Below are 17,560 nucleotides of genomic sequence, written 5' to 3' on the forward strand. Positions count from 1 at the left end.
GTACTAATTTAAATATTCAGTACGTAAAACCAAACATAGTGTACAAAGCAATAAATTATTTCAAAATATACAGCGCAAAACTATTTTTCATCAATCGTCAAGAAACATGAATATGATATGAATGTGAAACATATAACACTGATAACACAAATAAAACAATATGTTCAATAATGAAACAAAATTGATACCTATATCCGGTGACACACACCCCTACCTGCAAAAAGTTCCGTCTCGAAACCAATATATCAAACCTATGACACTTTTGAAATTTGGACAACCTAGATGTGCATGCGGTAAACGCCTCTATACCATATATATAGCAATGACCAAAATTCAGGACACTTAATAGGATTCAAACAAATAACAACAACAAAAAATATTAAAAAGTCAAATAAAATAAACAAAAATTTGCCTTATTACTATGAATTGTTGTTGACAAACGATCAATCCAAATTCTTGCAAATCAAATGTAGGATGTACATTATCCACTAATCTGTTGCCCAAATATCTAAATTTCCCACTCTTACATATAAATATATATCATTTAAATAATAATAATGAATTAGGTCCGATCCATATATGCATACTTTTTCAAAATATGCATATGTTCTGAATGTACACTTACGGTCTGCCAGATTATAAGACGTTGGTCAAGTTTATTCGATACATATATAGATATAGGAAGATGTGGTGTTAGTGCCAATGAGACAACTCTCCATCCAAATAACAATTTAAAAAGTAAACCATTACAGGTTAAAATACGTCCCTCAACACATGTATATCATTAAAAGTATAAACATCACAGTTCAACATAACCGAAATCTTAAATTAATATAAAAAGTTCAATTGTAATTGAAATAAAAAATCAATGTTGTAACTTTTAACTATTTGAAAGTTAATCTCCTGTACAGTATATCACGGAAGAAAATGGACATAAATTATATAAAAATCTGTTCCAAAAAAACTAAAAACTATAATAAAATAGTGTTAAAAAGTAAGCAAAGAATGAAAAAGTTTTCATTTTGGTCTTTTGTGGATAGTTGTCTCATTGGCAATCATACCACATCTTCTTTTTTATATTTGTTACTGTGAGAAGAGTAACTCTGGATGTAGGGTTGCTGATATTATTGGTAAGGATGCAATTTTATACAAACTATTATTTTGCATATTGTTAGGTTATGAGTGCAATAGAACTTTTGACATACAAAATTGAAAATGCAATTTGTAAAAACAAAAGGAATTTCATCGCATGCTGCTGCAAAACAAGCATGTGATGCAAATGCAAAGGAACAGGCATGAACAAAACATGTAAATGTAAGAAATATGATGTTCCTTCCGTCATCAAGTGTCACCATGGACGAGAATGCTAAAATAAGATTGGAACAGACAATTAAATACAGAATTATTCAATTTCAATTGATGTTATGTTTTCCACTTTTTCCCTTAACTGTCTAATATTAATAAGTAATACTCAATAAAAGTATTTTGATAAAAATGTGTCTAAAATAAACCCATATGTTCCAAATACATGTACGGTCAAGCTCGTACTAATCTACTAGATCATATGAGTATACTCGTACTGGACCGTACACATACAATCCAAATACTTATATGGTCTGGAATGTATAAACATAGGTACTTTCTCCTTGTAATGATGTATGAAAAAAACTAAAAACACAAAAATACTGAACTCGGAGGAAAATTCAAAAAGGAAAATCCAAAATCAAAAGTCCAAACACATCAAAGGAATGGATAACAACTGTCATATTCCTGACTTGGTACAGGCATTTTCTAATGTAAAAAATGGTGGATTGAACCTGGTTTTATAGCTAGCTAAACCTCTCATTTGTATGACAGTCGCATTAAATTCCATTACATGGTCAACGATGCATGAACAAAACAAACATACTCAAAGAGTAAAAACGTCAAAAGTAGGGGTACAGCAGTCAATATTGTGTTATCATCTTAATATCACTATAAAAACAACAAATGTAACGAAGAAGCACAAAAAGGCATACATCAAATTTAACATACTCATATTGCTTTTCTTATATGACTTAATTTATCTATGTAAAGTCTACCCGTGAAGAAAAGAAGAATTTTCAGTTCTGGTGTAAAATTGCGCGTTTGAAATTCACACAGGTAGACATAAAAATAATTTTGTCGTTCGATTGATGGCATACATAAATGCAGAGTCACGTAAAGTAGATATAACAAAAAACATACTTAACAGTAGAAGTAATAATAATAGATAAAATAATTCTGTGGTTCAAAGTATGACGGGATACATAAGTACAGTTTCACGTCAAATGTATGAAAGTATAAAAGTAATTATTTTTCAGATCATTTCATTGGATGGACCTATTCCTCAATGTAGTAAATACTTGTGTACCATTGGAAATTTTGTTATGTACATGTATGGCCATGTAACATTGTGTAATTACAAATGACTTAAAAAAAAATAATAATTACATGTTTAGGAACATTCTTTAGATATCATAATATTGGAAAGTATTATATATATATACCATATACATGGGCTTTGCTCATTGTTGAAGGCGGTACTGTGACCTTAGTCCTATAGTCATAAGTTGTTAATTTCTGTGTCATTTTGGTCTCTTGTGGAGAGTTGTCTCATTGGCAATCATACCACATCTTCTATTTTATATAACATACCTTGATCCTATTGAAGACTAAAACAGACCAGCAGCAATATAACATTTTTATTCCATTTCCATACTTCAGGACTATGACTATCCAGCAACTTTCAGCAGCAGTACATGATGTAAATTAACTCATTCAAAATAATTAATTACAATTGCAAACTGTTTATTTAGAAGCAGTTTGACAACTGAATAACAATTTTGAGAATGATTTATGGTCACGTTTATTTTCCATGTTTTCAGCACATCAAACTAATAATAATTAATGACAGAATTCTGTAAAACAAAAAAAAAAGACCGAAAATTTAATTCATTCAATCATTAATGAAATTGACAGTTGATATTGTGATACATAATTTTTGGTATATATATCAAAAATGTATTTGAGAACAAACTTAAGATATGAATGAAATAAATAGACAATACACTAAAAGTGTATCCAGATACTTATTTTTTCTTTATCATCATGATCATAAATTTAAAATATTATATCATACATTATACATACAATACATGTACCATAGGCTTAGATCTGTATGTTGAAACTCTGGAGCTAGTTCACAACCTAGATCTGTAGTGCCATTCTCAGATTCATCTTCAGATGCTTGTAGTGGCTTTTTCTATGTCACTGTCTGTGTGTTTTAAGAGTTCCCTCCACCGTGTTATTTGTTTGGCCCAGTCAGAAATTGAAAGAAACATTGTCAGAATCTAGGGTTTTTCAGACTGGAGTCCAAACTACTGTTTGATCAGACACTAACCTGAAATTAAAGAGTTTTATAATTGGTCTTCATTAATCCTTATAATTGTGTTACATTTATATATGTAAATTTCCAAAAATAATTTGTTGAAAAGCTGATAATCATCCCAAAATTTGTAATTTATATTGTTGACTTTGTATGACAGGACAACAATTTCTGGCCATAACAAGTTGTACAATAAGCTGTTTATGGTAACATATGATATTGTTTTCTCAAATAAATATATATGTCTGACAAAATGTCATGAGGAATCATGGAATATATATGTATCCTTTGCATTTATATAGATTAAAAAGCGGTTTATAATTTCCTAGGCTTTGGAATGAATTGTGAAAGCTTTTGAACAAAGTGCTACAAATGGCGAAGTTAAAAGTCATGAGTTTAACTGATGCTATCTGACATCATCAGTAAGTTGACCGTTTTGCAATATCCTTTTCATAGATGATGACCGAAATGTTTGTTCTATCCTAACTACAACCCTGCTTTTGATGGGTTTTTTATTGCTCGGTAATTTGTTTTTCCATGTTGTGATTGTGTATTGCTGATTTTTATTTTGGTGTTTTTCTTTTTTAGCCCTTGTGTTGTTTTTTTCCATATATAGGAGTTTGAAGGTCCATGATGCATCTTGTATCTTTCGTCCCTCTTCATAAGATAAAACTACAGTATATTAATGGGAACATGAAAACTCAACCTTTTACAAAATAAATAAATTTGTAAGTTTACATGTACATACATGATGTACAAGTATATGTGCAATAACAAGCCATTAATGGCACACTCACACAACAGTGTTTATCATTCCCTTTGCTTATCTTCTCTGCATCCACCTTTGTTAAATTTACCAACCTTAGTCTTGATTAGAGTTTTCAGAATGGAGTATATATAGTAACAATGTACACATATATAGAGAGAGATTTTAACTTCTATGTAGTTTTAGCTCTTGTGAAGAGTTGTCTCATTGGCAATCATATTTTTAAAGCGAATCACTGAAGCATGTCTGGAGCCCCCTCCCCAATAGGTAAGTCAGCTGGACCTGCAGACAAACCTGAATTTAGTTAAATGTACTAAGCTAGTGTGACTAGACGGTGAAAACAAAAAGAGACAATAGTCAAACTACAAACATGCATTGACAGAACAGGCATATTTGAAACTGCTGTTCCTCAATCCAAATCTTAACCAGTCATGCCAGTATATACCAATTTAAAGCACAGAGAAGGAGATATGAGAAGAAAACTCAACAAAGAGAAAACCGGCACATTGGCATTGGAATAATTCGTGCTAACAGGCCTTGCATTACATTGAAGACTGAGTCACCCCCTTCCTAATGAACAGTTCTTTATCCGCCAGTGGTGGTTTTAATTACTGTTTGTGGTAGTAAATTCCATTGAATAATTGTTCATGGGAAGTATGCCCATTTGTATGTGTCCTTGGAAGTTTGGATGTGTCTGTATGTCTGAGTATGATTTTGTCTTGTTCATGTTATGTGCTGTCTGTTTGTTCAAGAATATGCGATGGATGGCTACAAGACAATGTATTACTTTATAAAATAAAATAAGTCTGACGTCTCTCAGCTAGTGGTGGCCATTTCACTTGATTAAGCATGTCTGTGAAACTGCTTGTGTAATCGTAGTTGTTGTGTACATAACGAACAGCTTGTCTCTGTACCGTTATTATTGTATCTGTTGTTCTTTCATATGGGCATGATGGGGGTCCCAGACACTTCAACAACTATATTCCATTTTGGGTCTTACTAGTGTCTGGTATGCTCTTGATTTTGTTTCTGTGTTTGTTTCTTTTAAATTTCTTTTTAAAAAACCAAATGATCTGTTCCCATTTGATACTATCATGACTATGTTGTCTATATGTTTGTTCCACTTCAGTCTGCACGGTTAGCCACTAGTCTGATGCCCCAGACTAGTAAAATTTCATGCGGACTAGTAATCTTTTGCAAAACTTTGTGTAGACCGATAAGAAAAATGCCAGAATATTGGTCTGTGGACTAGCAGTTGAAAAAGTTTTTGGTGCAGACTGCCACTTCAGATTTGATTGTAGGGTAATGCCTAGATATTTTGGGGATGTAAATTATTCGAGGATGTGATTGTGGAGGATGTAATTATGCTGGTTTTTCTTTTTCTTTTGTGAGACGGGAAGGTTGGTACATTTATCAGGGTGAAATGCCATAAGCCAATCTGACTTCCATTGAGCTGCTGAGTGTAGGTCAAGTTGTAGCTTATGACAATCATCTTGTGTTTTTATCATTTCCCTGTAAATTGTGCTGTCAGCAGCAAAGAGTCTAAGCTTGCTATGTCGTATGTATTCCAGTATTAAAGTCATTTATATAGATGAGAAACAGTAATGGGTGCAATATTACTGTTCCTTGTAGTATACCAGATGTTACGAGGACTGAGTTGGAGGAAATACCATTAATGACTTACTGTTTGTGTTCTGTCCTGTTAAAATGCCTGAATCCAATTAACCATAGAATTTGAGTTTGTAAAGAAGGTGACAATGTGAGACTTTTTCCAACGCTTTAGCGAAGTTCATTATGATTAAGTCAATTTGTGTGTTTCTATTATTTGATTGTGCTACATGTAGTTCCTGAATGAAGTCTATTAATTGTGTCTCACACGACTTTGATTTTCTGAAGCCATGCTGAAGAATGTATGATGAGGGGGGATAGGACCTTTATCAGGACTTCTAAATACGGTATTTTTAAGCTCGGGATTTCGGGATCTGGGGTATTCTTTTTTTCGAAATTTAGGGATGTAGGAATTTAATTTTATATAGATTCAGGACATCGGGATTTCCTGTTTTAAAGCAGCCCGGGATTTCAAGATCAGGACCCCTCCTACCCTCCCCCCCTTATAATATATGATGTTTTCGGGATGAGACATGATGCTACTTGTAATGATGACCGTGTGCAGGTTGAACTTGAAGATATTGGCCTGTAGTTTACGGGTTTGTATGTTTACCCCTTTTTAAAGTCTGGGGCTACATTAACATGTTTCCACTCCTGTAATAGGTGTTTCTCCAGTTTTAAGTGTCTTTTAAAATGTTTATGTAAGAATTGGTGAAATAATTTTGTTTCTTTAGTTCTTTAAAAACTCTTTCCGTTGCCCGTAGGAAGCATGACTATACAATCTCTGTGCCTCAAAATACCTGCAAACTTTGACTTTGCTCACAATTTAGCCCTTAAACTTTGTGTTGAGGCAAAATATCTTATTAATTCGTTTTCCAAATCGTCTTTCATCCTTCGTCGCCATCTTCAAATTCTTTTAAAGCACGTTTCATTAGGACGATTTTGATTGGTCAATATAAATACTTTCTCGGGTCAAAAAAAGGTCACAAAAGCGAAACTACATATTGATAGTTGTTAGATCTCATATGCAGTATAACGTAATCAGAGATCAATATTTTAATTAGATTGCTAAATCAAATGGGCAGCAGTCCTTTTGCGCCCATTACTGTTTTGCATGGGTATCATTTGTGCAAATTTTTGCTTTCCAAATGTATCAATTGCGCCAATATTCGTAACTCATTTGCGCCAAATTACATTTACACATATCTATCATAAATAATAATGATTAGTATATTATTTATTCTAATTTTTTATCATATGTTCGGAGATAATTCACCATGAAGATTAGCATCTGGAGAGAAATGGTTTAAATTGCATTAGACAGTCAATGTACAGAGAGAATACAACTTATTGCTTTGCTGAATATTTAATAAAGATATACAAGTACAGAAGAAATCGTATGTTTTGTTTTTGGCGCATATGATACCATGTAATTTTAAAACATGTGGCGCAAACGGTGCATTGGAAAAAAAGTTTTGGCGCAAACGGATCTCGCATGTTTGTCAAGATGTTAAAAATTCTTTTTTGCTGTTACTGATTCCCATATTAGGTGTAATACCACCATTGATTTCCCCCTATTAGTCTTTGTTAAATTTGCACTTTTCAAAAAATTGTGCAGAATTTATCTTTGTTTCAAATAAAGAAATACTTGGCAAGACTAAAGTTTTATCCTATCCAGTTCTATAGAAAAAGTTTCACATAACGTTTCATTGCATATAAGAAAATGACCATCATTGGAAATTCACCAATCAAATGTCTCCCCTTATTCTATATGTGTACAAGGTTTAGTCACCATGTAACCTCAAGATTACAAAATTTTCTATAGAAATCACAAATAAAAAATAATGGTGTTTTGAAATACCCAAGACATATGTTTATGATACAGAAATAGTTTTACTGCAATAAAATGTAGGATTAATTACCTACAACGGTCAAATTCAAGGGAATATATTTTTTAGACCTACTTTCGTATGCAACCGGATGTGACGTACCATGATTTGGTGGTATTACACCTATAATCTTCTCTTAAAATACAACTTTAAAAGACTCTCTGGACTTTGATTTTATATAAATAAGGCCATTAGTTTTTTCGTTTGAATTGTTTTACAATGTCTTATCAAGGCCTTTTTTTTTATAGCTGACTATGCGGTATGGGCTTTGCTCATTGTTGAAGGACGTACGGTGACCTATAGTTGTTAATGTCTGTGTCATGTTGGTCTCTTGTGGACAGTTGTCTCATTGGCAATTATACCACATCTTCTTTTTATATTTGATGCTTGTTTGACTTTTGATGATTTTGGCTATTTATTTTAGGTAATTTGAAAAAATATAGCTCTTCAACGGTTTCGGTACTTATACATCTTCGGATTTCAAATGTTTGGTTTTGGGCGTTCCTGTTGAAGGTAAATTCAGAAAAGCGCTTCGGACGCAAGAAATTATAAAACGTGTTGTTTTCATTTTTTTATACGGTTTTTGAAAAGAACAGAAAATAAGCCAAATGAAAATTTATAATATGACCTTGACCTCTGACCTTGACCTTATTTTCGAACCTCAAATCAAAAGAAAGATAGAAATGCATATCACTTATATCACTACAGAAGGGGAAATAACTCTCATAAAGAGTGTTGATATAGCTTTGGTCAAAATATGACAAATCAAGCGAAGGATATAACGAGCAAATTTATAAAATACATTTGTCGCTTCCTTTTACGGTTACCGAGGAGATGCAGTCACAAGGTAAACAGGGTGAAATTTAAAAGCGCATAAACTATACGATACAATATGAGAAATATCTAAGTGACATGTTGTGACACAATAATTTTTTATTGCAAGAAGAAAATTAGGCTGAAGAAAAAAATAATAATAATCAGAACGAAACCAATAGATCTTTTCACATCAATATTCAAAGTTATAAATAAGAAGCTAGTTTCGGTTTACTCAAAGTTAAAACAGGCTTCCTATCATCAGTTTCTTCATACTGATGTGATAAATAAATGGTTTCTAAATATATTTGAGTAAAATATGGGAAATAATTAGCTACTTCCGATAAAGTGGATGTCACTTCCCGTCTCAAATGATAGCTGCTTGCACACTAATTTCAAAACTATAAAGTTTCTATATACTTTTGCATGAAAAACAGAAGATAACTGGCCACTTCCGGTTTATCCAAAGTCACTTATGGTAATAAGTGAAAAGTTTATGTATATACTACAAAAAATATGGATTGTGAGTACTTTTTCATGAAAAGGGCAAACATAGCTATTTCCGGTTTTCTCATGTTCACTTCTTGTTGTCATTGTTCAAGGTCATATGCCACATAACTTTTGTTAAAGGTCATATGGCTTTATAATGAACCAAGTTTGATTTATAATCAATTAACCTTATAATTAGACATTCCATGACCGCTAACTCCTATAAGATGCCATCAGATTTTATGAGACTAAATGTTACAAATCTTTATTACAATAAAGCAAACAGTTTACGCTTGTTATTTTATAGATATCTTTAAAAGTGTTGCAAAAATGCCAAAAACAATTGAGAACTTGACCTTTAACCTTGACCCCATGTTCTAAGCTAGGACCTAGGGACCTCATATCAAAAGATTCGAGTAAACGGTTTATGAGTTTAAAAAAACATACTGACAAATTTATTTGGTGAAGGTAAATAACTCCTATATAATTTCATCGAATCGCTTCGATCCAGTTTAGCCAAAAATTCCGGCGGATGGAACAAACAATTAATAATGTTGTCGATATATTTTGTTTTGTTATGAAGGAGATGCAGTCACACGATAATCAGTGAATAGGGAAAGTTCTAAGCGACATATTGCCAAAGAGATATTTATCCCAAGAGCAAAATTACAAATACATAAGGTCTTTCCAGAGAAAAGTGGAAAGACCTAATAAAATAATCAGAATAATACTTAAGGTCTTAACATTAAATATGTCAACTACGTAAAAGAAATTTATAAAAAAAAGGTCAACGTTTCTTTCAAAAGAACTCAGTACTTTGTGTATCATTGATTTATATGCAAAATTAGTATATAGTATTCTCAATCAGTCACATATACACATATACACATGTTCAAACTTGTTTTATTTTCATCGAAACATTCCTGAGAGAATATTCCGACAGTTTCCAGGCTGTCCAGTATATCCCGTCACCCTTAATTACTCCACCATTGTAATACTTCCCATTTAGATTGCCCTCAGTACACCAATTGAACCACCAGCCAGCTTGTTCTAGTTCTCCACAATTAAGAAAGGATGGTCTATCGTTGTCTCTATCCCATGTTGAGAACCCATATCCATTTGGTGGGTATGATATATCTGCTGCAGTAAGACTGTCGCCTGTAATATCGAAGTACAGTAAAATAAACCTTAACAGATATAATACTCTTTCTTAATTTTACTTCACAAGGAACGTTTAAACATTTGAGGGCCTTGTTGGCAAACCAGTCTAAATAGTTCATCTGCATCAATCGCTATCCTGATAGCACCGAGATTGTAAGTTTTGTCCCCTTGTACCTCAATTTAAAACACATCGTACCCGGTCTTACTCCTTTTGATGTCGGTGTGTGTATTTCTAAACCTAGCTCCGTGATATTTTAATAGCTCTGTCTTTTGTAGTTTTTTCAGTTGTGTTATCTAGATGGATATTTAATCTAGTGGTGTGTCTGTGAAATGTATTTATATGTATGTCTTATTCGACAACACATATGAACTGTTGGTTTGTTTAAAGGATAAAGTATTACGATCACTGAAAGATGCCGAGCTCAAATTCAAAGATGGGAAGTCCATAAAGACTATCACAATCAAACGCTATCAATGAGAAGAACAAGTTAATCAACTTTTAGAATCCGTTTGGTGTGCGAAAGCAATAGTTATTAAATGTATCAGGCTTACAATTAAATACGCCCGACTTGCGTTTCGTCTTTAGAAGACTCTTCAGTGAAAATGACGTCACGATGTGATCTGATAACAGCAAAAGCCAAATGAAAGACATGATAACAATATTTACCAGCATTTCCATTATAATTTGCAATAGTGATTTCGTAGTTTGTATCTTCACTGCCTACATCAAACGTATCATATTCAGCATACCGCATTTCACCGTTCCAGTCTTCTAGATCAACTCGTAGTTTGTATTTCCCTGTAGATAAGATCTTATGTAAATTTTCATTCCCTGCAAATACAAAACAAAATGACATAAACGTACAAAATAAGAACGGCATGTGTGCATAGAACCCTCGAGAAATATATATATTACTTCCATCGTTTATCTTATCAGACAAGACCAAAATATAGTATAGTATTTTTCAAAATTTGAATGTAAATGTGTTGCAACATAGAATAGGTGGTTTAACCATTCAAACGCAATAATCAACAATCTAGTATATAACACACGAGAAACAAGTATGATTGATTGAGTTAAGTCTGCCAATTGATATTTTATCGTATGTTTTTCTATGTCGTGATGTTATGCTATTGTTTCAGAAAAAGGGAGTAGGTTTGGATCCATTAAAACGTTTAATCTCGCTGCAAATGTTTGCACCTGTCCTAAGTCAGGAATCTGATGTACAGAAGTTGTCGTTTGTTTATGTAATATATACGTGTTTCTCGTTTCTCGTTTTGTTTATATATTACACTAGTAATTTTGGGGCCCTTTATAGCTTGTTGTTCGGTGCGAGACAAGGCTCCGTGTTGAAGGCCGTACTTTAACCTATAATGGTTTACTTTTTAAATTGTTATTTGAATGGAGAGTTGTCTCATTGGCACTCACACCACATCTTCCTATATCTATGAATCACATAAACAAACGACAACTACTGAACATCAGATTCCTGATTAAACACAGGTGCAAACAATTGTAGCGGATTTAAACGTTTTAATAGGTACAAACATTGACCCTTTTCTAAAACAATAGCGCAACATCACAAAAAAGAAAGACACATTATAAATAGACCACTTTCGAGATTGTCCTTCACCAGAAATAAAACTCGTCTTCTAAGCGCGCCTTTATTATGACGTCATTTACCAAATAGAGTGGATCGCCTGTGTTCTTGCATTATTTAGGTTCATCAAGCGCCGTAGTGGTCGTCATTGTGCAGGATAAACTAGACATACTATTTGTTGTGTAGGTACATAATCACAATCCCCTAATGACAGCAGTGCTCAAAAGCAGTTAGGATAATTCTTTTTGCCGAATAATTCGTGCAATATAGCATCATAGTTTTACAACCACTCGCTCAACATGAAAACGGAAGTGACGATGCCCATAAATACATGCATGCTGTTCACTAAAACCTAAGTCTTTGACGGAAATGCATCGAACTCGAAAGTTGTCTATTGGAATGGCTTAACTCTATCAAAAGACATAAAACACAAGTGAAAATACCCCTGAATATAAACATTTTATCTATTAAACAATGTAAATACAAAATCAATAAAACAAGGGATGAATAATTAAGGTAACAGTATTGTACCACTGTGAAATGTTAAACATTTTGAGAAAACAACAATAACCTTGAACTAAAATCCGCCATTTACAATAATATTATAGACAGGTAAATGAGGTATATTTTTCTATGCAATTAGTTATCAAAGGTGCCAGGCTTATGATTTGATACGAAAGACGCGCGTGTCGTCTTCATACGAATAAACAGTGACACTCAGATCAAAATAGTTAGAAAGTCAAACAAGTATAAAGTCGAAGAACATTGATGACCCAAAAATTCCCAAAACTTGTGCCAAAAACAAGATAATCTATGCCTTGGATAAAAAGATCCTTAGTAGTTAATATTATTTATACTTTTTGCAAATATTTGATTTATAAAGATTACCATACAATTGATATTCACGTCAACACCGAAGTGCTGACTAATGGTTTATTCTTCCTCGATAAGTAAAATTATGGCATTAGGTTACTAACACTCCAAAACCAAACATGTTTAATTTGTTATATTGATCGGGGTATTAAGAACATGTTTCAACAAAAAATCAAAAGATTCGATAAAAGCTGATTTCCTAAATCATATAAATGAAAAAATGATAATCGTCTCAGCGCAAGGAAAAAAGTAAAATCACAAAAACAACGAACTCTGAGGAAAACTCAAAACGGAAAGTCCCCAATGAAATGGTAAAATCAAATAATAAAACACATCAAAGGAACGGACAACAACGGGTCATATTCCTGACTTGATACAGGCATATTTAAATATAGAAAATGGTGGATTGAACCTGGTTTTATAGCGCTAAACGTCTCACTCGTATGACAGTCGCATCAAATTCCGTTATATTTACAACGATGCGCGAACAAAGCAGACACAATAGGCAAAATAGTGACAATATGGGTACAGCAATCATCATTGTGCCACAATCTCAAAAACAATCACATATCCAACAACACAAAAAGCACCAATAAAATTTAAAAACCACATGCATTGCTTCGCGTGTCTGACATCAGAAAATGTAAACGTAAAAGAGGAAGACTTTTGTCGTTCAAAGTATTTCCCAAAAAAAACTGATATCAAAATTATAAATTATATAGAACTGTTCACTTTCAGCACAATGTTGGTTTTAAACATCTATTTGAATGCTCTATATTACCGTTGGTTGTGCCAATATGTTTGTGCATGTCTACACATTCAACATCCGTTGTCGTATTAGCTAAAAGCGGAACTAGCTTTCTTGTTTAGGAAAACATGAAAGTAACATATTTTATCATAGTCTGCACATGGAAATTTCATTCAAAGGAATGTTATCTCAAACGCGCTTATATGTGAATTTACACTAACTGATTCCAAATGAGTTTCACACGAATTTTACATGAAAATCAAATGATTTATTTTACACATATTTACAGAAATTCTCAAAACATAGTTTATTCAAATAAAATTTAATCTAAAACAAGAAAAATACATTTTGATGGGTAAAAGTAATGAAAAAAATGCTCTTAATTTCACGTATACATTCGTTTGAGGTGAATTTCATAATTAATTTTTCAAGAGATGAAAAAATTGCCAGTAGACCATTTGAAATTCAAATGCAATCATACTTTTAATACGTTTCAAAAAGTGTTTTCATTAATCAATTCAATATATATAAGAAATAATATTTTAGAAACAAACACTCATTATTTTCTTTTTGATCAGTTGGCTTGTTAATTTATACCAAGGAACTTAAAATGTCTATTAAGCAACAACTTACAACTCATGTGTGTTCACTGTTTATATCGTATCGTAATGTAAACCACACAATAGGATCATTGATTGAAAAAAAAAACATTACATAATTTTTTGGTCCGGTCTTTGTCTAAATACTTACCTAACCAGAATTCCGCATTCAAATTCCCAAATCCCTGTTTATACTCCTGCCAAGTTCTGTAGAAATCTGTTGAACCATCTATTCTTCTTTGAAACACCTTTACATTCAAACATTGAAAAAAAAATGCAAATTTATCGCACATATTTGTAGGCATTGTATAATTTATTTTATATATTGAATAGCTTATAATTATTGGTACTTGTTTTGTTATTTATTATGTGCACCTAGTATCCATACTTTAGTTCATAAATGCAATATCAAATTAAAAAGGTTAATAAAATACAAAGAATCAATCAAACCATTAAAATTTTGATTTTGATCCACAAGCTGCATGTGCATTAAAAATGGCAAGTAAACAATATAACTTCGTGATAGGCATACGTTGAAAAAGGAGATTTTAAAAGACTTAATTAATGCTGGGTAAAATAATCCATGGTAATAGTAATTTTAGGGCATTTTTTTCGGACCGTGATACTTTCAGGCACCCTTCGATCAACATTTTTTGGAATGTCATGGATCATGGTTGATATTGAATAACTAGTTACAAAAAGTCTTGAGATCAGGGATAGAAGCCAAAGTAAGAAGTGCTAAAAACTGCAAATTATAAAAACATTGGACTTATTTCACTAAACTCTAAAATAGTAGAACAAATTCAAGCTCTTCGTAAAATTTCTCCTTTCAAAAATTTAGAATTTCTTCAATTATTAGAATAAATATTTTTTCGTGATTAACAACTGTCATATTCCTGACTTCGTACAGACATGTTCTTTTGTAGAAGACAATAACAATCAAAACCAAGGAGTAAACAAAGACTCGTAAAACCGAAAGACATTTACATCAACAGTTACAAATAATAAATAAGAAACAACACGAACTCAAATAAAAAACCGGGAGTGAAATCAGGTGCTCCGGAAGGGTTCGCATTTCTTGCACCGTATACGGCACCCGTCGTGTTATTTCTTTGTTCAGTCCGGTAATGGGGGAAGTTAATGACTGAAGAAGAATATCAGATATGATTTCTGACACACTTTTGTCATAATGGCCAATCAGCTCATGACGGCGACCGTAAAATTTCTTGAGTGATGACCTTAATTTGATTGATTCATAGCCCTGTCTTAGCTACCACTGGGTCGATGCCTCTGCTGGTGGACTATTAGTCCCCGAGGGTATCACCAGCCCAGTAGCCAGTACTTCGGTACTGGCATGAAAATACGGATTTTTTGTGTTATTAAAATTTGCTGTTACAAAATATTAGAAATTATTGTAAATTAAGGAATGTATCTCCCTCATGCAAAGCTCTGATTCCTTTCACAAATTTGGTTATACTTTTTGGACCTTTTGGATTATAGCTCTTCATCTTTTATATATGCTTTGGATTTCAAATATTTTGGCCACGAGCCTCACTGAAGAGACATGAATTGTCGAAATGCGCATCTGGTGCAACAAAATTGGTACCGTTGATTTTATTAGCAACTTTTGAGAAAGAAGTATTCCTCGTTCAACAAAATCAACGTATTTTGAGCTAGCTCTTGCGTAACGTATCAATGGAGACACATATAATCCATATGCTGGTGCCGCTGGGATGTTGCTACACAGAAATGGAAAGTTGACTATAGGAACATAAATTGTGTTACATGATGGTGGATTTAACCTGGTTTTATAGCTAGCTAAACCTCATTATGATGTAAGTATCGTCATTTTGTAATACAGAGACATAAGACAAGTCATCATCAATTTTATATTGACACATTACACTACGAATGGCCATTTTCCAAAGTTATTTGCAAATAATATGTCATTATGTCAAAAGATATCTAGGAGGAAACAATTACTGTTTCATTGATATATATATATACAAGTTATTTTAAAGCATAAAAAGCATTGGTATTCACGATTTGATAATGAATCTTTAAAATTTAAAATGTATTACCGTCCATTGATCAGAACCTGCCATTTCGCAGTATACATCGAGAGATTGATAGTCAACATATATAGTGTAAACACCACTAGAACTTCCAACAGAAACACCGCTACAGTCAGGTCCGTTGCTTGTTGGCTTTTGGCTTGTTAGTTTTTCCATTGTTGTGCCATGGTTTGTTGTCCGTCCGCTTGTTGTGACACTGAGGCTGGTTCTTTCGCTCGTCATGTCAAGTCCGTTGCTTGTTGGTGTTTGTCTTGTTAATTTCTCCATTGTTGTGCCATGGTTTGTTGTTCGTTCGCTTGTTGTGACACTGTGGGTGGCTCTTTCGCTCGATATGGCAATCTTTGTTGTCTTTTCGCTTGTACATTCAGAGACTGTTGTTTCGTAATCTTCAGTTTTATCTATGATTTAACACAAGAACGTGAAATTATGATATTGATGCAGAATTAACTCTTAAAAAAAATCCTTACTCAGAGACAGTCTACATGTCACATACTTCTGTCCGATGTGAGCTTCTAAATAACAGGTTTTTTTTTCTATTTGATTAAAATGTGTTGTTGTTCAGTGAGTAATTTTGAAAACCTCCATCATTCTGAAAGACTTTTGAAAATGGTTCTCTTATTGTCATGTGTATATATTATAATATATACACAAACGTGCGCAGGTAAATATGCAAACCACAATAAAAAGACAATGCTTCAATGACAGAAATGTAAAATAAAGAAGTATAAGTATAGTTTATCCAGCGTCTCCTTAAATTTTATCATAGAGAATTAAGCTTGCATAAAACATATTTATTATAGTTACAGTTTGTGCTTGGTGTTTTTTTCATTTTTACACTCTATTCAAAATGTATTGTTTTCTATCTGCGATGTTTAGTCAGGAAACACAATTTATCTGATAATGTCGTGTTCTATTTTTCGACACCAATTTTCAAATTTGGATTTTTCTAACTTTCGATTTGATAATTGCGTAAAATAAAATGCAGTGAAACAGCTTACATGTATTTCATTGTGATGCTTCAGTCTCAACTTGGTGACCATTTTTTTTTAGAGTTCTGTTGGCTATGTCACATTGTCGAAGGATGCAAAGATACTTATGACATAGTTAGGAGTTTTAAATTTGCACATTTTTAATTAGACCCTTCTTTGTTGTTAAATTCTTAATCTGTTTACGATGTATTTCGAAATGTAACATAAAATACATTTCATTGAAATATATGCCAACGTAACGAACAATCGAATAATTGGTGTCTTTTAGGTAAAACTTATTTCAGAATTCCGTGTTTACTTACATGTTACTTTTTTTACGAACGTTGCATTCTGTGATGGGACACATTCAGGGAAACAAGCATGGTCTAGAAAACATTCTCCAGTTTGTTTATCAAAACCAGAAGAACAACATGATTGTTGATGCACACACAACGCGGCACATATTACACCAGATTTCACTTTTCGGACTTCAACAGATGAATAGTTTGAAAAACAAATCTTTAAAGCCTGGTCTGCTACAAAACGTTGAATTTTGATATCCAT

At 32.8% G+C, this 17,560-nt stretch overlaps 1 protein-coding gene across 1 annotated transcript; it reads right to left on the reverse strand.

The window, feature by feature from the left end:
- Positions 1-9,863: 9,863 nt before the first annotated feature.
- On the reverse strand, positions 9,864-17,560 carry LOC134727842 (fibrinogen-like protein 1). The gene is made up of 5 exons (XM_063592235.1): positions 17,320-17,560; positions 16,035-16,426; positions 14,105-14,201; positions 10,800-10,964; positions 9,864-10,129 (listed from the first exon to the last, which is right to left on the reverse strand). Exons 1-5 carry the CDS (start codon positions 17,558-17,560, stop codon positions 9,864-9,866), a joined length of 1,161 nt encoding a protein of 386 aa, XP_063448305.1.

The sequence above is a fragment of the Mytilus trossulus genome, chromosome 8 (assembly GCF_036588685.1).
Source record: "Mytilus trossulus isolate FHL-02 chromosome 8, PNRI_Mtr1.1.1.hap1, whole genome shotgun sequence".
NCBI classification, from domain to species: domain Eukaryota; kingdom Metazoa; phylum Mollusca; class Bivalvia; order Mytilida; family Mytilidae; genus Mytilus; species Mytilus trossulus.